Genomic DNA, 24043 nt, shown 5'->3' with positions numbered 1-24043 from the left:
TGTTGCGATAGGTTTTCAGAAAGGAAACATACATATGTGGATCATTTATCCTTCTCTGGGCTGACTTACCTGGCATCACTTGGTGATTACAGCCACCAGCTGACAATTAGTTTCATCTCTGAGAATTGCCACTTCAAAGATTAGTGATGGAAATGGTATCTCACAAGTAATTCACGTTCTTTCTAAGTTAGAAATGATTCATCATTATGGGGTATGGAAGATAGAAGAAAAGAGCTCTTGTATATTTTTTCCCATTCTTTTTAATCTCTTGTCTGCATGGGTTAACCAAGGAGTATAATTACCTTAGATAGTTAAAAACAAAAACAAAAACAAAACAAAACAAAAAACAACCTGGGCTAAGAAAAAAGTGTGGCAAATACTGACAGATCAGCTGATTCATTCATTCAGTAAACTTTGGCACAATGCCTACTATGTGCCAGACACCATGCAAAGGATTCAGTGATTAAAACCAACATCAGCAAAAACAATCCCTACTATGAAAACACACAGGAAATGTACTAAATCTAGAGTAACAGTGAAGGGATACATGACTTCCCAAAAGAGATAACATCTGAGCTAAGTCTAGAAAACTTAAAGAGGGATGAAGCAAAACACTTGTCAGCAGAGTGAACTGCATGCGCAAACAAAGCTTCTTGACCATCTCTTTTGTCATCTCAAAAATGGTTGATCTTCATATACATCCACCATCTTGAGAGTTAGGAGGGTTCTTTATTACCTGTCAGGAGGAATGGTTGCCCTGCTGTGTCACCTTGTAAGGTCTTTTCTTCTCAGTTAAATGAGTAACATAAAGAAGGACAGGACAACCAGGATGGTCGTGCTGCCAAATATTCTCATACATGTGGCCAGGCAAAGGGCCAATGCTAATCACAGCCTCCAGCACCTGCATATCCTCAGCTGGGGGGCTCAGTTCTCAAAGAAAAATTCACATAAGGCCTGTCAGCACCTTGCTGTCTGCCTCAGGACAAGGCTATCTAGGAACTTGCCTGAATGTTTCCCACATGCTACAAATCCTGCTTCTTAACATTTACATAGTTTTCTGATACTGTAGTCCCAAACTGTAGCACAAAAGAAATCCTTTACAACCTGTACTAGGAGGTAGGCTGAAATTCAAACTCTTCCCAAAGTTAAAAGGAGGCACCTGTGTGATGCTCAGAGACATATGTGAGGAGGATTTCTTAAACAAAGGCTACCTTAAAGGCAACCTGTGTAGTTGCAAAGGACACCCATGCACAGAAGAGTCCCCATGCTTGATTCAATGCTCTGTGGTCACCTTCTTGAATTATGATAATTTTTTAACATGGAAGCATTCATACATTTTCATCTTGCACTGGGATCCACAAATTATGTGGTGAGTCCTGACTACTTTCCCCACCAAAGGGGAAATAGGGATCCCAGTCAAGCACCTGGAGTCCTATAAGAGCACTTGAAATGGAAGAGTAGGTTATAAAACAGAGAAAAATAAGAGTACAATTTTATAGTTTGTAAGGAAATCTAACATTGTTTGCTAACCTAGAAGCCCATAATTTTAATTTATCAAGCTATTATATGGTTTGTTACTCGGAAACACCCACTTTATTTTATTGCCTTATGGACCTTATGCAGCCCCTTTCTGTTTCTGTAGTCTGGAAGAGTGGCCCTAAAGACATACAATTAAATACCCCCAAAAGACACACAATTCACAGAACTACATAAAAATGTACCACATAGTGTCAAAGCAACAGTCTGAAACAACTTTCTTTGTACTGATTTCTACTCTATGTCCCAAATGACAAGAGATCACTCTCATCTTGATTTGTCTTTCCCTTTACCTCAACTCACCATTTAGTTCTTCTCAACCACAACCTTAGTTCTCCCTGTGGTCAGGTTAGTATTAGTCTTTCTTGGCAAATATCTTTTCACATCACTAATATTCTGAGTCTTATCAGGACTGGCTGCATAATTTGCAGGGTTCAGTGCAAAAATAAATGTGGGTCCTTTGTTCAAAACTTAGTAAGAATTTAAAGGCAGCAATAATAAGAGCATTAAACCATGCAGAAGGCCATTCTAAGTGTGAGGCCTATGTGACCACACAGGCTGAACACCCATGAAGCCACCTCTGATTCTCATTGGCCAAAATTGGATCATGTACCCATTCCTTAACTAACCACTGTTAAGTGGGTTGACTAGCCTTAGACTATCAACAGCTTCTCTGGAGCTGGGCATAAATTCATCTTCCCCTGAGTTGCATGGCATCTGGTGGCAAGGACTCATGACTAAAACCAGGCTTCTTTTGAGTGGAAGGTACTACTTCTTTTGAGGAAGGTACTACTGCTGAGTAGCCAACAACAATGCCTACTACATCATATGTCCATGACTAAGGAAGTCCTCTTCAGAAGCTCCCTTTGATGCAAACCAAATTTTTGTTCGCTAGAGCCTTAAAGATCAAATCCTACCTACTTAAATCTGCCTACCCTCAATTCCCAGGCTCACATGCACTTCAAATCTCTCCCTTGCTGCTAACCCTTTCTTTCTTTTTTTTTTTTTAATTTTTTTTTCTTTCTTTTTTGCTAACCCTTTCTACAGGCATCTGCAGGGATGAAAATATGTGATTCTCGTCCTCCTGATGATTATCATCTAAGGAACCAAGATTAACAGACCATAAAACACACAACAAAAACCTCTCAAATAATAGAAAAAAATAATAGAAAAATGCTACTAATTAAAATCCACATGTTATTGCTGAGAGTTTGTGGAAGTATTGGATTTACAAATGCTGGATGCAATCCTCAGTAGTTTAAAAGGAAATGGAATTTTAAATGCAGTAAGTGGTCAGTGCTGGGTACTATGAAATGCATTTTGGAACAGAAGACTAATATTCACAATCCATAGTGGTAGAATTGTTATACAGCAAATTTTGATAGAATGAGCCTTTTTCAAGAGTCAAACAGGTTTGTTTACCTATAGTAGATTACAAAAATCACTTGAAAACATCAGTGGTAAAAGGAAGAAAGCCATGCAGTAGAAAGTCCTTACTAGGAAATTAGATCTAATATAAAAGGCAACAGTACAGTTTCTGAAGATACACACAAACTATGATTTTTCACACCTATGCAAAAATTGAGATCTTTGCTTCAGTTATTCTCTTCCAAACATTCACTCTTCATCTGGCCAAAATCCTGTTCAGTCCTTAAGATCAAGTTCTGGCCCTAACATTGCCAAGAAGCCTTCCTTGAACATTCCTCACTCTATCATCTCTCAACCCAGCTGAAGGGGAATTAAGAAAGAGGATGCTCTTTCTCCATGAGCTCAGTGCTCCTCATGGCCCTGCCCTGGAAGGATCTATTTAAGTGTCTCTCACTCACTGGACTATAACTCTTTGGTGCCAGAAACTACCTTATTCTTCTTCATAACTTCTATGCCTCGATAACTTACCAAGTTATCTTCTATCAACATGTCATAAGTATTCAAGAATATTTATTGAAAGTTATATGATCAGAATATATATAATAATAACTTTTAATAACCTGTGTACAATGGCAAAAGAATGCTCAGAATAAAAGAAAATAATATATATAAAAACTAGATATTTTTATACTATTGATGACCTAAAGGAGGTATTAGAATATGAGAAGGCTGTCAAAGATCACTTCAAGATTCCTCTCCTTGAGATCTAGAATAACATATAATAGAGCCTTTTAATTTACTTTCAGCGGAAATGAGCAGTTACTGTAATGACAGGATTTTGTACCCAAGCTTATAAAATCTTCTCCAGTCTTGCCTTCTTCATCTGTCAGTTCCTTTATCTCAGTCTTTTTTCAGAGGTTTTGGTTCCCCAGTATTTGAATGTTTACATTTATATTCTCTGAAAATCTTTGAAATATGGACTATTTTTTGAAATATGGACTATATGTTTTTCATGTGCTTTCATTTTCAGTCTAAGTTTAATTAGTTGTACCTGATTAGAAATTTAAAAAAAAACTTTAAAGACATACTTTGAATTTCAATGATCTTCTGTAAAGAAATAACAGCATTCATATTCGGTGTTTGGTGGAGAATATCTTCGGCAAGGGGTTCCAGCTGCAAGAACAGTAGATAATAATGAGCAGAATATTATGACTTTATAGTAAGTCTGACAGAAGCCAAAGGAAACCAAAACAACCAAAAAAAAAAAAAAAAGCTTTCTCCAAGAACTAGTTAATATTTTCATAGTAGTTATAATAGTGTAGCCAGTTTTATTTTCTGTTTTGCAGCCATGTAATTGAATTCCAAGGGGCTTTTCTATTGGTCACAAAACTAATCTGTGAAGTCCCTGAAGCAGGTGCATGTCTGTGTATTATTCATTAAAAATCTGAGTTATTTGTGTCATTTTTGTAAGTTCTTCACAAACCAAATTCCATCATGTCTGTATATGCAGCTGGGCCCTGCAAACAGAACCTCAGGGAAGTTGCAGTAGACAGAAACTGAGCAGTCTATTATCCAGACTTTTGGAGTGTTTTTACAATGAACCACCTCACACTTCTGGACACTTCACAAGACAATAGAAAGCCATGAGACACAGCTGCTCTTATTCAATGGCTATTCAATAAATGATAGAGGAAATGTTCAAAAAAGACCAAAGCTAAAATAACTGTGCATTTTTAAGGGGAAGTAACTGTGCATTTTCATTTAACTTCTACTGTATTCATAACTATGCAGATGTCCATGTGGAAGCACAGGACAAATTCCTGTCTTGCAAATCTATCATGATCTTCTGGAATTACACTGATTTTCATGGATAAGCTTAGCAAATGCTGCTTTGCAAGAAATGAGGAGGAACTTTAAATAATTTATGGAGTGTTTTGGCAGAACTAAATCTGATGATGCATCCTGGGAATACCTTGATGATGTAGCTTGGTGTACAGCAGCAGAAACTGTGGAGCCAGACCACTTGCAAACAAAATAGCTGTCTAACTATTGTGACCCAGAAAGCAAGGAAAATAATAGTAACAAAGACATTAACAAAAATAGAGTTTTCTTAGAAAATTTAAAGTTAATAGTCTCAAATTCAAACTGATGGTCAATATGGCATGAAAAGTAACCGATGTCACTAGACATTGTACTGAAACATAAACTCATCTATGTCTCTTTATCTGTAAAAAAAAACCTAAAAACTCAGGAATTCCAAGTTTCCACAGCATATGTGAGTGAATCTTCCCCCCAGGGTCTCTCTGAATTGATTATTCTATACTTCAATCATGGAATCTAAAACAATAGCACCTTTCTTCCAGATGCCATAGGATAACCGACTAGCTTAGGGATATTTATACATGGGTAAATTCACTAAATACAACTTTCAAGAGTGTTTTTCTTAGCTGCCAAAGAAAAATCTTTAAAACATCAAAAGGTTATTTGCAATACAGTTTAGAGAGAGAGAGAGAGAGTCAGTGAAAAGGTTCTATAGTCTCAAATTCTTAAAATTTGTTAAAATCATCTTTTAAAAAGTTGGTATTTCAGAGAGTATCTCCAAGAATATGTTATCCTAGTAACACACTCCTAACTCAGAGGAACTAGTGAATCATAGGCAAAAGGTTACTTGGAAAACTTACTCAAGATTAGGATTGAGTTACCTTGCTTATAAATACTCTTTCCTTTCACTTCGGTCTCAGAGATTAGAGAAAAATTTTAATAGAAATCAGGTAGATTTTACTAATAAAATGTGTTGAAACATCACTCAATATTCAAGTACCTAAGAACAAAAGAATGAGGTGATTTCAGCATATTTAGCTCTTCAAAAGCTTTCCTGGGACATTAGAGTAAAAATGCTAAGAAATTGAAAGGTGCTGGCTACTGGAAAGAAAACTACAGGCAGATCATTAATGTAAAAACCTCACTTCTGGAACTCTCTTGGATTGAGGTTTGTGGGCTATTTTTAAGACCTGGGTTATATAGAATGTAAATATGATTCAGGGTATTGAGGATAAAAAGACAAACAACCCTTAACCTCCAGTTTGGAATTGTCAGTTAGAGATGATAAAGTTGTATCTAGTTATAAAAGCAACCTAGAGAATTAAAGCAATTACACTGATAATTTAAGCTTCCCAAACCATTTCCCTGCATGTTTTAGGTGAACACCATTTAGAGGATTTAAACTTCAATAAATTGCCCCAATTTGCTTCATTTTGAAGGTATACACACAGACAGAGATGAATTCAGAAAGTCCTCAATGTAGGTTCTTTATTTTTTCTTGGGTAGCTTTGCAAGAAGGTAATAGGTAATACTCTGAATTGGCAAGAAGGCAAATGGCCTTTAGAGTCTTGTTTTCATAAAATTAAAATCTTGTATAGAGGGATCACAGAATTGAGTTGTCTTTTCTAGAGTGTCTATTGATTTAATCACTCACAATTAAAAGCCCTAAAAACATTTGAGTGAAGCAGCTATTTAAGAAATATTTATAAGTATTGGTCATTATTAGTAATCTAATAACTAACTAATGAAATAATATTAAATGAATAGTCCTTTTCTTACATTTGGGGCAAAAACTAAGAATATGCAGTAAAGCTGCTATATATTTAGTTCAGCTGATAAGATGTATTGAGGCTAATCAATGTTAGTTATTCAAAGATAAAGACGTAATTTACGCAAATCAGAGTACTTTTGTATATAAAGTTTATGTGAAGATAAAGCAGATGCAGACATAGGAAATATCACACACCTATCATGCTACCATTGCTGAGCAATTCCATCAAGTAATAATAATTATCACAGAGCAATAAGATACACTAGATAATTTTAATACAACCTCTTGACACATGAAGTCCTCATCCAGCCTTATTAGATCTAAAACGTAAATGCAATCATTACTTATAGAACTCCTTTTTACATATTTTCTGACTCAGTGACAGGGAAATTTATTTTTCTATATATTTTACACAAAGTGGCAATACCATATTGATGTAATTCAGATGTTTGCTAAATTTCACATATCATAATTTCTAAGCATACAGCTGTTTTAAAACACCATAAAAATTGTGGCCATCATCATGTTGCAAATAAGTAATTTTCAGATTCTTTAAAATCAGATCATTTAAATAATCAAAAGTCATTGTCGGCTAAATGCATTTATAGAAATAGGCAAGTGTATCCTTGGAGAAGCTCTTGAGTAAGAGTTGTAAAACTTACTCTGTACTCATGAGACATGAAAGTCAACTTTATTATTTTCATATTCAGAACAGAACAGAAAAAAAGCTAGAGATTTTGCAAATAGGTACTGAGGGTAAATGTATACATTAACCAAGCAAAGGATCTACTGGCTATTCTCGTTAGCTTTTATGTTTCCCAAATATACCAAGTATTTTCACACTTTTATGCCTTTATTTATTCTGTATCTTCTAAATCTGATTTTTCTCTATCCTTATTTGAATTGGTGAAACCTTTCTAAATCATCCAAGACCAACACAAACATTGCCTGCTCTGTGAAATCTTTTCTAAAATTCTTTGATAGAGCAAATTGCTTCCACCTTTGTGCTTCCTTTCCATACAAATATTCTTTTTTACTCTACACATTACTGTAGTAAGCCATGTCTATAACTTTCTACTTTGTTTTGAGCCATTTAATGGCAAAGACAGAGCCTGGTATATGGTGAGCATTTAAAAAACTGTTGAGTGAATGAAGGAAAGATTAATTGAAAGAAGCATGAAGAGGTTGCCTTTATTCTGGACTTCAGAGCTAAAGTGGAACAGGGTTTTCTCTTGGTTGCCTGCTACAGTCAGGGCATAGTTTAGGGTTAAAGAGTAGGAAGAACAACAGTGATAATTCATTTTTAAATCAATATAATTGATTGTGATTGAAATTTTAAATGATCTGAACTTTAATTGATTTTTAAATTGATCACTTTAAACTTAGTTATTAATTCCAGTAATATGTATTTATATATATGTATGTATGAATAATTTTGTATAGACTTTCTACACACACAATTATATCATCTGTGAAAAATGAGAGATTTATTTCTCTCCAAACTTTTTAATTTTTTTCTTACCCTATTGCACAGTCTAGTACCACCATTAATGTTAAAATGAAGCAGTAAAAGTGAACGTCTTTGTCTTGTTTTTAATTTCAAAGAAAAATTCCTATATTTCACACTTAGATCTGATGCATACTGTAGGATGTTTATAGATACCCTTTATCAAGCTAATACATTTACCTTTTATTCCCAGTTTGCCAAAAGTAGTTAACATAATTGGGTGTTTAATTTATCCACTGGTTTTTAAGCATCTATTAAAATGGTCATATTTCTTCATTATTCTCTTAATGTAGCAATTAAAATTACTTATTTTGGAATTTTAAAAAAGATTTTATTTATTCATTTGAGAGAGAGAGAGAATGGGGAACATATGGATTAGGGGGGAGAGGCAGAGTAAGAGGGAAAAGCCGACCCCCTCACTGAACAGGGAGCCCAACAAGGGCTTGCTCCCAGGACCTGGAGATCATGACATGAGTGGAAGAAAGATGTTTAACCATCTGAGCCATCCAGGCGCAGTCTTATTTTGGAATGTTAATATATTATGTTCCTGGGTTAAATACGATTTTGTTATAGGTTTTTAAGATTTTGATGAATGGCTAATATTTTGTTTTGTGTTTTAACTGCTATGCTTATGAGTATGATTTTCCTATAATATTCCTTTCTTATAATGTTCTTTTAAGTTTGAGGTACCATATACTCAAAAAATCATCTATGAAGAGTTCTTTCCACTACTCCCCTCCTTTTACTCTAAAACAGTATAAATTATAGAAATCACTGATGAAGCTATATGGGTCTAGTATTTTCTCTTGGTAAATTTGGCATTCAAGATTCAATTTTGTTAATTATAGTGGAATTTAAATTTTCCATTTTTAAAAAAAATTTTTTTTAAATTTTTATTTATTTATGATAGTCACAGAGAGATAGAGAGAGAGGCAGAGACACAGGCAGAGGGAGAAGCAGGCACCATGCACCGGGAGACCGACGTGGGATTCGATCCTGGGTCTCCAGGATCGCGCCCTGGGCCAAAGGCAGGCGCCAAACCGCTGCGCCACCCAGGGATCCCTCATTTTTTTAAAATTTAAATTCAATTAGCTAACATATACAATATCATTAGTTTTAGATGTAGTGTTCAATAATTCACCAGTTGCATGTAACACCCAATGTTCTCCACATGCCCTCCTTAATGTCTATCTATCAATTACCCCATCTGCCCTCCTACCCCTCCTCCAGCAACACTCAGTTTGTTTCCTATAATTAAGAGTCTTCCATGGTTTTTCTTCATCTCTGATGACTTCCCAATCAGTTTTCCCTTCTCAAAATTTTTTTCTTCCTGATTCTGTTTCCGTAAGGTTGTATTTTTTTTAAAGATTTTATTTATTTATTCATGAGACACACAGAGAGAGAGAGAGGCAGAGACATAGGAAGAGGGAGAAGCAGCTCCCCACAAGGAGCCCGATGTGGGACTCGATCCCGGACCCTGGTATCATGCCCTAAGACAAAAACTAATACTCAACAGCTGAGCCACCCAGGCGTCCCAAGGTTGTATTTTTATAAGAAATTTTCCATTTCAGATAAAATTTCTAATTATTTTAAAATAAACATTTTTAATATTCTCTTGTAATCCATACACTAAAATTTGTGGTAAAGTTCCCCTTTTCATTTTGAGTACTAGTAATGCATAACCTTTCTTAGTCAGTCTTGCTAAGCTTCTGTCAGTTTTGTTAATTATTTCAAAGCACTAAACTTGACTTTTAAAAATCGTATGTTTGTTTTTTATTTCATTATTTCTTCTCTTTATATTTATTTTGCTTACTTCATGTTTAATTTATTGCTTTGATTTTTTGACTTCTTCAGTTGTATGCTTCTATCTCTAATTTTAAACTTCATTCTAATATACATTTAAGAGCTTTCTATTTTCCCCAATTCACTTTTATATACATAACACAAATTTTAATGTCTCAGATTTTCACAATCATTCAACTCAAAATATTTTTGAATTTTTATTGTTATTTATTTGGTTCATGAGATACTGTATTTTGAAATTTACAAATAAATGAGACTTTCTAAGTTTTGAATTTCAAATTATATAACTGTTTTTACTTTTGTTTTTATACTTCATTTTATTTTACATCATTGGTATCTTACTTTTATTTTATTTTACCATAGCAAGAACACTTAATACGAGATCTAACCACTTAACAAATTTTTGTGTACATTATTGACTATAAGCATAATGTCATAGAGCAGATCACTAGAGCTTAATCTTGCTTAACTGAAACTTTATGCCCATTGATTAGTAACTCCTCATTTCTATTTCCCTCTAGCCCTTGACAACCACCATTCCACTTTTTGATTCTATGAATTTGATTATTCTAGATACCCCATGTAAGTGGAATCATGCAGTATTTGTCTTTCTGCAACTGGATTATTCCATTTAGCATAATACCTTCAAGGTTCATTCATGTTTCACATATTGCAAAAATTTCTTTCCTTTTAATGGCTGCATAGTATCCCACTGTATGTATACACCACAATTTTTATTCATTCATCTGTCAGTGAACATTTAGCTTGTGTCCACATGTTGTCCTTGGTAAATAGTGCTGCGATGATCATGGGAGTGCTAATATGTCTTCAAGATTTTAATCTCGATTCTTTTGGTTAAATGTTGAAAAGTAAGATTGCTGTATCATAAGGCAGTTCCATATTTAATTTTTTGAGAGTCCTGTATACTGTTTTCCAGAGAAGTTGTACCAGTTTGCATTCCTACCAACAACATGCAAGTTTCCAATGTATCCGCATAATTGCCAACACTCATCTTTGGCATTTTTGATAATTACACTGACATACTGACAGAAGAAAGGTGATATTTCACTGTGGTTCTGACTTGCATTTATTGATTATTAGTGACATTAAGCATTTTCTCATATACTTTGTGGCCACTTTATTCTTTGGAGAAATTTCTGTTCAAGTCCTTAGCCCATCTTTAAATCAGGCTATTACTATAATTTACTACTCAGCTGTTAAGAGTTTTTACATATTTTAGAAATGAACATCTTATCAGATATATGCTTGAAAATATTTTTCTCCACTTCCATAGATTATCTTTTCACTATGTTGATTTTTTTTAAGATTTTACTTATTTATTCATGAGAGACACAGAGAGGCAGAGACATAGGCAGAGGGAGAAGCAGGCTCCCAACGGGGAGCACAGTGTGGGACTCAATCCCAGAATCCCTGGATCATGACTAAAGCCAAAGGCAGATGCTCAACCACTGAGCCACCCAGGTGTCCTACACTCTGTTGATTGTTTCTTTTGCTGTACAGTTTTTAAATTTGATGTAGTCCTACTTGTTTATTCTTGGTTTTATTGCCAGTGCTTTTGATGTCATATTTCTGAAATTACTGCCAAGACCAATGTCATGAAACCTTTCCTGGTTTCTTTTAGGAGTTTTGCAGTTTTGGGTCTTACATTTAAATCTTAATACATCTTGAGTTTGTGTTTGTGTATAATGCAGATATGAGTCCAGGTTCACTCTTTTATAAGTGGATATCCAGTTTTTCCAACACCGTTTGTTCAAGTGACTATCCTTTCTCCATTATGTATTCTTGGGACCCTTGTTGAAGATCAGTTAGTTGACCACATAGTGCTTTCTATTCTGTTTCCCTTAGTCTACAAGTCTGTCTTCATGGCATTGTCATTTTGTTTGAATTACTAAATCTGTGTATTTTGAAATTAGGAGGTATAAAGACTCCATCATTGTTCTTCTTTCTCAAGATTGATTTATTGCAATCTTTTGTAGTTTAATAGGAATTAAAATTTTCTGTTCTATAAAAAATGCCACTGGAATTTTTTTAAAGATCTACTTATTATCTATTCATGAAAGAGAGAGAGAGAGAGAGAGAGAGATAGGCAAAGGGAGAAGCAGGCTCCCCACAGGGAGCCCGATGAGGGACTCGATTCGATTCTGGATCTCAGGATCACATCCTGAGCCAAAGGCAGACGCTTAACCATTGAGCCACCCAGTCCCGCCACTGGATTCTGATGGGGATTGCACAGATTATGTTGATCAGTTTGTGAAGTATGGGCATTTTAACAATATCAGGTATCCATAAACATGGAATGTCTTTCCATTTGCTTGTGTTATGTAACTGATTCTGGTTTAATTCACTGTAGTAAGAGGTTATATTCTGTATGAATTCAATTAGTTGAAATTTATTGGAATTCACTTTATGCTCCCAAATACAGCTTGTTCTTGAAGACACTAAAGGTGTCTTTGAAAGGAATATTACTCTGCAGTTATTGGGTATGGCTTATATATTTCAGTGAGGGCTAGTTTATGAAAGTATCTAAATCTACATACCTTCTTTTTGTTGTCTTCTTCCTCATCAGTTTCTGAGAGAGGTGTGTTAAAATCTGTCATTATGATTGTGGTTATGATTATTTTTTTCAATTTTTGCTTGATATGTTTTGAAGTTATATTATTAGATTTATAACTTTTGAATTTTTTCATCTTCTTAGTTAATAGAATATTATACCAATATTATCTCTATCCATATTTCCTTTTTTGACTTAAAGTCCACTTTATATGATATTAATATAGCTACATGAGCTTTCCTTCAGTTGATTTCTGTAGTTCATTTTTTCTTCACTTTTTAATATTCAAACTTTATCATTATATTATAGAAAGTGTCCCCTTAAACAGCATTTTTTTAATTACAATGTGATCATCTTTGCTTTTCTTGATTAAATAAATGCATTTATATGTCTTTTGTGGAGCTGCACAAGATGATTCTAAAATCTTATATGAAAACATAGAAGGGGTAAATGTAGCCAAGATTATCTTGAAGACAAAAAATAACTGAGGGATTTGTTCTAACAGATATCAAGATTTCTCATAAAACCATAGTCATTAAGACATCTAATAATATCAAGAGGATAGACAAACAGATCTGTGGAATAGAATAGCATCTCCGTGAGTATACAGACAAAGATACTACTGCTGAGTCATAAAGAATAGATGATCTTTTTAGTAAATGGTACAGGATCAACTGTATATCTACATTAAAAATCCCAAAAACCTTGACTTCTACTTCATGCTATATACATATTCAATTCCTGATGGACTGTGTAGCTAAATGTTGAAGTGAAAAATAAAGCTTTAAGGAAGGAATGAGGAGAATATTTGCATGACTTTAGGTATACACAAAGAAAACTTTAAAGGAATACAAAAAGACTAATCATAAAGGAAGTGATAGATTTGTATTACATTAAAAATTACTTTTATTTATCAAAGGACATGATTAAAAGGGTAATTAGTCAAGATATTTCAACACATGAAACCAACAATAGAATCCATAAAGAACTGCTCAAATCAGTAGGAAAAATAACAATCTAAAAGTGGATACAAAGACTTAATAGGTATTCAAAAAATGTTATATACAAATAATCGAAGAGTAGATGAAGATCTGCTTTACTTCACTAGCATTCTGCCAAGACAAAACCAGGATGAGATACCATCACACACCCAAAGAATGTTTAAATTTTTCAAACACTAACAATACCAAGTGTTGGAAGTATATAGAACAACAGAAATAGTCATGGGCTGCCGGTAGGAGTATGAATTGTGATAACCACTATGGAAAACAGTTATTATCTATGACTACTAAACATATGCAAATCTTACAACCCAGCAATACCACTGTTATATATATATAACATATATATATAACTATATATATATAGTCAATAGAAATGTGTGTACAAGTGCATCAAAAAATATATATAAAAAGTCAATAATAACATTGTACATAATGACCCCCTAACTGAAAAATTCCCTATATTCCTTAAAAGTAGAATAAATTAAAAATTAATAAAAAATAAAAGTAGGATAAATAAACTATGGCATTTTCCTATTCTTTTTGTTAAGTGTAGTATTATGTAATAGTACAAATGAATGAGCTACAGCTAGTTGCAATAACATGGATGAATCTCACAAACAGAATATTGAGCAAAATAGGTTATAAACAAAGAGATGTATATTTTATGATTTCATGTATAAAAAGTTAAAAATAGGTAAATTAAAATTTCACACACACAAGAAAAATTTCACATTAGAAAGCATAAAATTGGCTACTTTCAGAAAAGAGAAAGGGAGTACTAATTGGAAAAGGAAATATGGGGCCTCCTGAAGTGATAAGATTATTTTATTTTTTGACTTGGTTGATGGTTATATATGTGCTTGATTTGTAGTATTTCATTGAGTTGTACATTCATACCTTAGTTTTCTGAATATTATACTATACGATTAAAGATATTTAAAAAAGAGAATATGTTTTCTGGCATAAGGGAATAGGGAAACTAAGTCTGAGTCCATATTTTCTCTACTATATTATGGCACATTTAAGGAAAAAAGTGAGATTGTAAGTGTTTCAGCAAAAACAACAAATTATATTCTTAGATACAGACTACAAGTTCACTTACAAACCAAAACAAAAAAAATGAGAGAGGGTTCAGTTGTCAGGACCAAAGATATTACAGAACTTTGGAAGAATATGATGATCAAGACCAAGAGGATAAGGGAAGCAGTTTGCCATATAGACCTGACCTTCCATGCTGATGAACTATTATCAATTCCCTAGTGAGGAGGCGTTGGTAGTTAAAACTCAAGTTCCATTTAAATAATTGTCCTAGAGATGTATGCAATTAGTTGTATATGTTTAATTTGATTGCTTAAGTAAATCTGGTTATAATTTTATCCATATTGTGATTCATGAGTCATTCTCAAAATAATCCCTTTTATTCATTTAAAGTCATTAAAATCCTTGACCAAATAGATTGAAAAAAAAAAGTATATCAGGATTGATTTCATTGATAATCAAGTAACTACACTGATAGACTACTGAGATTATTTAGACTCAGTCTGCCTGCATCCTACCTACATGTGGATGATAAAGGGTGACATCACATAACAATAAAGAAACATCTCTGGTCAAGAGGAGTGATAAAAATCTAACAAGTCTAATGAGAATATCAGGAAAACCAAGAAACAAAGGGTAACAGCAATGGCCATGCAGCCCACATAAGATATTGAAGGAATACTTGAATAAAATAATCACAAGGATGTTAAATCTGAGATTATTACTGAGGTTATTGCTTTATTTATCTAGTTTCATCCAAAGCTATCATGACACTGGGGCACCTGGGTGGCTAAATCAATGGAGTGTCTACTTCTTGGTTTCAACTCAGGTCATGATCTCATGGGTTGTGGGATGAGCCCAGCATCAGGCTCTGTGCTCAGTGAGGAGTCTTTTTGGGGATTCTCACTCTGCCCTTCCTCCTACTCTTTCTCTCTCTAAAATAAATCAACAAATATTTAAAAATAACAGCAAATCTATGACATAAAACATCAGCTAATAAATGGAAGTGGGAAGACTGTGAAGAAGTGTCTCTATTCACTCTTATATCCAAATAGTATTCCATAGTTTCTATGACATTGAACTCTGGTAAATTTGGACTAAATGGCATAATTAAACACCTGTAGCAAGAACTGACTAAATAATTAAAAATGAACTTAAAGGTAAAACAGAGGCATAGTGGCCTATTGGAAAGAGGATAATGAATGAAATTAGTTGGATAATTCACACTATCAATAATTTTAAGACTTGAAGTAAGATTATGGATGTTCAATACAATGAGAAAACATTTCAAACCACAGTTGAGTTAGAGAAATACTAGATATATAGAAAGGTGTTTATGTTAAAATGAAGTTTCAATAACATTGAAGGGATGTTTGCTCAGTCCTTTATGTATAATTCCCTAACACAATGCCCATAATTGAGATATTAATTTTTACAAAGAAGATTTAGTTCATTCTATTTGCCAAAAACCTTGTTTCTCTGTTCCTGTTTTTCAAATAAGCTTAAATTTGATAGTTATACTTGGTGAGTCCTCCTACTTCATTATCTTTGATTCTCAGTTTTCTTCCCCCCCCTTATGTTTTTTAAATTTTCTCTTCTTTAATCTAATTTGCATGTTTTTAAACTACTTTTTCTTTTCTTTCTTTTTTTTTTTTTTTTGGTTTAGTAAAAAGATTTGTACTATACTCTTTTCCAAAGTCAATTTTTCTGTTAAGAATACCTGTTTCACATCATGTAGCAGCGGTGTGCTGGTAAATGTTTAACAGAAATAGCTGTAATTTGTAGCATTTGCTGAATTCCATGCTGTAAATATTCCCACCAAGGCCTATTTCAAGATACCAGTGTGATGTCACTGAACTCAGATTTGAGTAGAGATATATACTACTCAATATTATATAACAATTAGCTCTCACAACCCATTGAGAGCCAGCTCCAACATAACACTGATAGACTATTATTTTGATTATTGATAATCAGGGGAAAACTCTCCTAATAATCATTTGCTTAAAAACTTTTTTTCTTGTATGAGTCTGCCCTTTTCAAAATTTATACACTGTTTTATTATTGTTTTACCCCAAAGCATGGAGCTTAAGTCTTCTATATCTTCCACAGAAATTCCAGTTCCTTATCATATTCCATTCTACTCATGCAACCTCATTACTTACCTTATTCCACTCAAGTAGCCTTTTCTCTGCCAAAAACAAAACAAACCCAAAACAGAGCTACTCACAATTCCAAGAAGTCTTAATGTCTTTTTGTATTTTTACTACAACAGATATTTTCCTTTGATTTTAGCTTTTCAAAATCTTACTCAAAACCAACGTTAAATATTACCTCTATTAAAATATTCCTCCATACTTTAACCTTAGTTAAAAATAACCTTATAACCTATATTACATTCCCAAAGTACTCGGTTTATATTGCTTTTAATGTTATTTGTCTTAGAACTTTTGGGAAAAACATAGATGTCCAATAAAAGACTATTGAATCAATGGACAGATAAATGAATGCCACAACATGCTTGTTTCACCACTGAAAATAAATGCTTTCTTTCTTTTATTGGTAATTGGAATCCTGTAAGGTACCTAGGTTCTCAGCCCATATTCCTTTTAACACCTTCTGGAAAGCCTAAAGATAAACAGTATATAAGATCTACATGATGGAGTTTTGAATTATCCAGATATCTTCTACTTTATTTGGCATTTGCGAAAACAGATAAACAAACAAAACATCCTATACCACTTTGGTTCTGCTTCTCATAAACCTTTGAAGAATATAAGAAATGCAATATCATAGGCCATATCTACAATGGAAAATATCTTCAAATAATATTTTCCAAAGCATTTTTACTCTCTTTATATTATTCACACATTCCTGTTCAGAGCATGGATAGGTTTCAAAGTCTACGAGAGAAACCACGGAAAAACTTATTCTGAATTATCTGAATTATCCTGAATTATCATATATTGTCCCTGTATTCAATTCTCCCTTTCTCTACTCATGAATTCCAAATATTCAAGAGTTTGCAAGCTTTGCCAGATTCACACTAATTCCCCAATGGAGTCAGTCATATATAATGTGAAGGATGAAAAGATGGCAAAACTTCTTTGTTTAAAATCTAAAGCAAACAAATCCCGATGACCAACTTGGACAATACCATCTTAAGAGTTCACCTAAGGAGTGGTTGCCAACACCTATTAGAGTCAATACAAGAGACTCTTTTAGCATCCTTATGAGGCAAAAAGTCACCTCGGGAAGATTATCAACATATATAACCAGTAAGTGTAGCCATTGCTGCTGATATTCAAGTCAGATGAACACAGGTGAGCCTACTCAACAAGAGCATGCAGTTATTACAAAGAAGAGGAGACAGGAGAAAAAGAAACAGAGAGAGGAAGGCAAGAAGGGAAAGAATGAAAGAAAAAGAGAAGGGAGGGAGGGAGGAAGAGGGGGGCCTGGGTGGCTGAATTGGTTAAGTATCTGCCTTTGGCTCCGGTCATAATCCCGGGATCCTGGGATTGAGCTGGAGCACTAGGCTCCCTGCTCAATGGGCAGTCTACTTCTCCCTCTCTCTTGTTCTTCTTAATACTTGGGCTTTCTCTATCTCAAATAAATAAATAAAATCTTAAGAGAGAGAAAGAGAGAGAGAGAAAGAGAGAGAGAAGGTGAGAGAGAAAGAGGAAGGGAAGGAGAAAGGGAGCAGGAAAGAAGGAATGAAAGAAGGAGTAAAGGAAAAACCTTAATACGAGTGAAGGAGATTTAAAAAAGCTATAGTCGATATTTTAATAGCACTGTATGGTGATGGATGGTAGCTACACTTGCAGTGAGCTAGCATTAGACAGCAAGCTGACCCTATGTTACACCCTTGAAACTAATGTTAACATTGTCTACTCAAATGAGAAACATTTTTAAAAAAGAAAAAAACATGTCATAGACTCAAATATAAGGGCTGAACTTTCAGTACTAGAGGCTGTAGCATCATCCCAACAACTTCCATGTTGATAGCAATTTGTTTTTTTCTCTAACAAGCTTAAAACTGTCATTTATTCTGTTTTGACAGGTGGCCTTTTAATGGCCACGGCCATGTTTTCAACTTACTACCCAAGGCTCTTCTTACTATATGTCCTCTTCTTTCTTCTACCTGCCTGAAGTTTTTCAATGTTTTCGTTTAGATTCCATAGGAATGCCAACAGCTTAAGCTTTTCTCACCTCTTGGAAAAATTTCTTTCAGGGGAAGCAACCCAGGGTGCTGCTAATTGGCTTTGCATAACAGTAGGCAAATCTGGCCTTAAAATAACTGTGTCATTGTTTGCTGGCCCGTACAAATGCAGACTACCAAAATGATTTTCCCTGAGAATCTCACAGGTATTTCTATTGCTGATTCTAAAAATGATGTAACTATTCACATAAGGATCTCTGATGCCATTTCAAGCAACCTGACTCTTCTGATTTGGATAGTCACTTCAATTTCTTGCAAATCTCAAGCTGGTGTTTCTGTTTCACTTAATAAGTTCAAAAATATTCATCATACACTGATAGGGCTGATAAATCTAAGTTCTGAACTTTTCCAAGAACAAGAAAAAAATGGACTTCTGGTATGTCTTCAAAATCAGTTGCCTCAAGGAATTTTCTGTACCATGCTCATATTAGCTTTAATCCAATAGTATATTATTTTGACTGACCTTTTGCATATTTCCTAAAAAAATAGCTAAAAGATGTTTTGCTAACTAGATCACTTTCATGAAAAAAGGATTCTTTAAAAAGAAAAATACCTATTTTGAATGCATCATTCAGATAAACTTAATTTTTAAAAAATCAAGTTTTTTTGGTACCCATCTATATATTTATACTAAGATGCAGAGTCAAGAGTTCCTGCTGATTTTATAATTCCTTTGGGTTATGTAATACACATTATTCTGCTGATAATAAGTTATATGAAGCAGCATTTGCCGTATTGACATGGCCTGGCCAAGAACAACAAGGAAAAGAAATAGCATTCAAAAAACTGGCAAAATGTTTATGAATTCTAATCCTCTGCACATGAATAAATACATCTGACAAAGTGCAGAGTCCCTCAAAAAGGCCCTTCTTGACCTTCCTAATTTGAGTTCAATTGCATGTTCAGTGTTGAGAAGCCAAAGTTGGTTCTGCCAATGTTTTAAGCTAAAGTTTTACTACATTTTGCTATTTGTAAAAGTGAAATCCCAGATAATAAGTTATAATTGCCCTATTAATCACTTGAAAAGGGAGTTTGGAGGAAAACTGGGATTTGAAATTGCAATAATTGGCATTTGAAAGATTTTTTTAAAAATTTTTCTTACCTAGGCCTTACTACATAAAACTACTGTGAAAACTACATGTATGCACTTTTTAAAATGATGAGGTACATGCAATATGTCTTATTATATATTACTTTTTCTAAAAGAATGAAATTTAAAACTTCAATGTAGTCATGCTGTTAGTCATAATGACCTTTGAACTGGAAAAAATATATAGAAAGCCAGACCTTGGATTATAAATTATATTGTCAATGAAAGTGAGAAGAACTCTTTGTTTCTTAAGTTGTTTCAAGTATTACATTTTCATTTCCTTTTTTCAAATGAATTATAATGCACAACACACATGTATTTTTCTTCCATTTTTCATTAGGAAAAGAAAATCCTTCTTTCTCTAAGCTTTGTTCCTCTGCATATTGATAGACATGACACCAAAATTTACCTTTCAAAGTTCAATATACCAAGTCCATCTGTTTCTCTTAAGTATCTTGTGGGAAATTTATAATCTTATTTATATTCTAAAGAAATATCAACAGAAAAACACCCAGAAAACCAGAGGTTATTTAAACTTATCTTCCTTTAGTTCACAATACCCAAATTTTAGATTGTGCTCATGCAATTAAAGGTAGTCATTGAAAAACAATAAAGTGGTATTTAGGGTATTATAATAACTAAAGTAAATTTACTATAAGATGTTCAGATAGTACAGTTGATTAAATTGTCGATATAGTCAAAAATAATCATTTCAGTTATCATTTATAGCACCTATACATCCATATGGGCATGTTTAAGATTTACCGATTACATTTTTATTCCTTCCATTATCTCAACCCTGTTCTTTCTAAAAATGCAGAGAAAAGGTATAGAGTAGGTTTGAGAACAGGTCTCAAATTTTAAATTAGAGGATGTTCTAATGTCATTAACTGCTTTATGTAAACAGTCTATTTGATCTCTAGGAATAGCCTATATAATAAAATGACCACAGACATCCCAGTCAAAAGGTCATGAAGTGGAAGGAAGGTACAAAACACAACCAGTTAGCTTTTTAGTATACCCAGACAAATTAAGAAAACCAAGCAACTACATACAACTGACTTGAATGTGTTCTAAAATACAGTCATCCCTTAAAGAAAGAGACCACACATGCAAAAATATTATTCCATTCTCACTGGAAATCCTCCCTTGGAAGAATAAAGTAGGCCAAGTGTAAAGATTACCAGCACATAGAAATAGAATCTCATTTGAATGGATGTGCTCAAAGAGAGCCAGTGAAATCCATAATTTCCTTTCACATATTTGGAAAAGTAGTTGGCTTTTGCAACTGGGTAACATTTTTTTCTGGGCAGGTCAATCATCCATGGAGCCACAATCCACAACCTACTGTGATTTTCTGCACATCTGGCATAAGCCTTTACAATGTAAATATTAAAACCAGTCTGCTTTTCTAAAATGTTTCCATATTTAAAATCAAATAAGTAAGTTGAGACTGTAGGTGAATATGCAAAATATGTTTTCTGGTAGGCAAATAGAGCAGCTTAACATTAACTGACAAGATAGAAGTAACATTTATTTTTTGCACTCCTTTATTCCTATACATACACACAAAAATGTCCAGCACTATTTTTTAAATCGTTTGTTTATAGGGAACTCAGGCTCTAATATTTAGAAAGTCTTAGACACCCTGACTATGTATGCTCTGGAATAGCAATTTACTAATAAGAATGCTAATCATTAGATAGTTATATCCTTGGGTTACCGTTCCATCTAAAATTATGCAACAGAGTAAAGAAATATTGTTCAAGTTTTTTTCTCATATTTTCATTAGAAGAAAAAAGTACGTATTTACTTCAGTAAATAAGGCACAATAATCAGGATGAAGCACTATAGATTTGTAAGATAAAGGGTAACAAACAATAAAATTATGTGCTCAGCATGCAGAAGAAAAAGTACTTTTTTCCCCTTCATAAATACTACAGGCAAAATCATAAGTCACCAGTAAAAAACAATATGCATGACAGATTTAAAAAATGATTTTATATATGTTTATTTTGTCAGTGGTCACATTGCAAGTTCATGTAAAGAAAGGAAAACATCTAAAACAGTCTTAACACTTGTAAACTTTCACTATAAAAAATAAATAGCTACTCTGGAAAACAGTATGGAGGTTCCTCAAAAAGTTAAAAATAGAGCTACACTACGACCCAGCAATTACACTACTAGGTATTTATCCAAGGGATACAAAAATAGTGATTTGAAGGGGCACATGCACCTCAATGTTTATAGTAGCAATGTTCACAATAGCTAAAATATGGAAAGAGTCCAGATGTCCATGGACAGATGAATGGATAAAGAAGATGTGGTGTGTATGTGTGTGTATATAATGGAAATATGTATTTCCATTATATATCATTATGTGTGTGTGCATGTGTGTGTGTGTGTGTGTGTGTGTATACAGGATCATAGGGGAAAGGAAGGAAAAATAAAATGAAAATATGTATTTCCATTATATATCATTATGTGTGTGTGTATACACAGGATCATAGGGAAAAGGAAGGAAAAATAAAATGAGATAAAAACAGAGAGGGAGGCAAGCCATAAGAGGCTCTTAACTATAGGAAACAAACTGAAGGTTGAGGGAGGGGAGGTGAGTGGATGGGTGGATGGGGTAATTGAGTGATAGGCATTATGGAGGGTACTTGATGTAAAAAGCACTGCCTGTTATATGTAACTGATGAATCACTGAATTCTACCCCTGAAAGTAACAATGCACTATATGGGGCTGCCTGGGTGACTCACTGGTTGAGCCTCTGCCTTTGGCTCAGGGCGTTGTCCTGGAGTCCTGGGGTTGAGTCTGCTTTGTGCTCCCCCCAGGAGACTGCTTCTCCCTCCACCTCTGTCTCTGCCTCTCTGTGTGTCTCTTATGAATAAATAAATAAAATCTTTTAAAAAATAATGCACTCTATGTTAACTGAATTGAATTAAAAAAAAAAAAGCAACTGTGAAGATGGTCACTGAGGTCAGGAAGCACTGCAGGAACAAAGTGAAAATATCAACAAAGAGATTGAGACTAGTAAAAGGTACCAAACAAAAATCATAGAACTGAAGAATACAATAACTGAACTGAAAAATTCAATAGGAGAGTTCAAGAGGAGACTAGATCAAATGGAAGAAAAGATCAGCAAATTCAAAGACAGGGCAATGAAATTCATCCAGTCAAATAGCAAAAAGAAAAAAAAGAATGAAAAACAGTTAATATAGCTTAAAGGATTTATGGGACACCATGAAGCAAATCAAAGGAATTATAGGAGTTCCAGAAGGACAAAAGAAAGGGCCAGAAAGCTTATTTGAAGAAATAGTGGTTAAGAACTGTCCTTACCTGGGGAGAGAAACACACAACCAATATAAGAATCTCAAAGAGTACCAAATTAAATGGATCTAAAGAGACCCACAACAAGGCGTATTAAATTTTCAAAATTTAAAGACAAAGAGAGAATCTTAAAAACAGTAAGAGAAAAACAACTTGTCACAGATAGGGGAATATCATTAAGATTATGAGAGGATTTTTCAGCAGAAACCTTAAAGACCAAAAAGGAGTGTTATAATAAAGTACAGTAAGAAAAAACTGCTAATCAAGAATACACTACTCAACAAAGCTGTCATTAAGAATTGAAGGATAGATACAATTTTGCAGACAAACAAAAGCTAAAGCATTCATCACCATTAGGTTGCCCTTAACAAGGGTTCTTAAAGGGAGTTCCTCAAGCTGAAATGAAAGGATACTAACTAGTAACAGAAAAACGTATGAAAGTATAAAATTAACTGATAAAGGTAAACATGTAGTTAAATTCAAATACCGTAATATTATAATGATAGTGGGAAATCATAACTCTACTGTAAAGGTTAAAAGACAAAAGTATTAAAAATAGCTATAACAGCAATAATATTTTAATGAATACAAAATATAAAAATGTATAAATTGTGATATCAAAAACATAAATTGTGAGAGGAGAGTGTAAAAATGTAGAGTTTCTGTATACATTAGGGTTTTATCAGCCTAAAATGCATTATTATAACTACAGGATTTTTGCCAGCCTCATTGTAACCACAGAGCAAAAACCTATAGAAGCATGCAAAAGACAGAGAAATAAAAATGTACCACTATGGGGAAAAAAAATGTACCACTATGGGAAATCATCAATGCACAAAAAAAGACATCAGGAGAGGAAAAAAGGAACTATAAAACTGCCAGAAAACAACAAGATAGCAGCAGTAAGCCTGTATATATTTCTACTTCAAATTTAATGGACTAAATTCTCTAATAAAAAAAAACATAGAGTAGTTAAATGA

At 33.7% G+C, this 24043-nt stretch overlaps 1 protein-coding gene across 18 annotated transcripts in view; it reads right to left on the bottom strand.

Annotated features, from left to right (window-relative positions):
* Positions 1-24043, bottom strand: part of HDAC9 (histone deacetylase 9) — a 920581-nt gene that overhangs the window by 42255 nt on the left and 854283 nt on the right. For all 18 annotated transcript variants that reach the window (XR_012002703.1, XR_012002701.1, XR_012002704.1 and 15 more), the window contains one exon: positions 3993-4077. Coding sequence is in view for 14 of the 18 variants with exons in the window: in XM_072764471.1 (XP_072620572.1) it covers positions 3993-4077 (85 nt within the window). In the remaining 4 variants the exon portion in view is untranslated. The remainder of the gene's footprint in view (positions 1-3992; positions 4078-24043) is intronic.

The sequence above is a fragment of the Vulpes vulpes genome, chromosome 7 (assembly GCF_048418805.1).
Source record: "Vulpes vulpes isolate BD-2025 chromosome 7, VulVul3, whole genome shotgun sequence".
NCBI classification, from domain to species: domain Eukaryota; kingdom Metazoa; phylum Chordata; class Mammalia; order Carnivora; family Canidae; genus Vulpes; species Vulpes vulpes.
The sequence above is the reverse complement of the archived record's forward strand: the minus strand, read 5'-3'. Positions and strand labels throughout refer to the sequence as shown.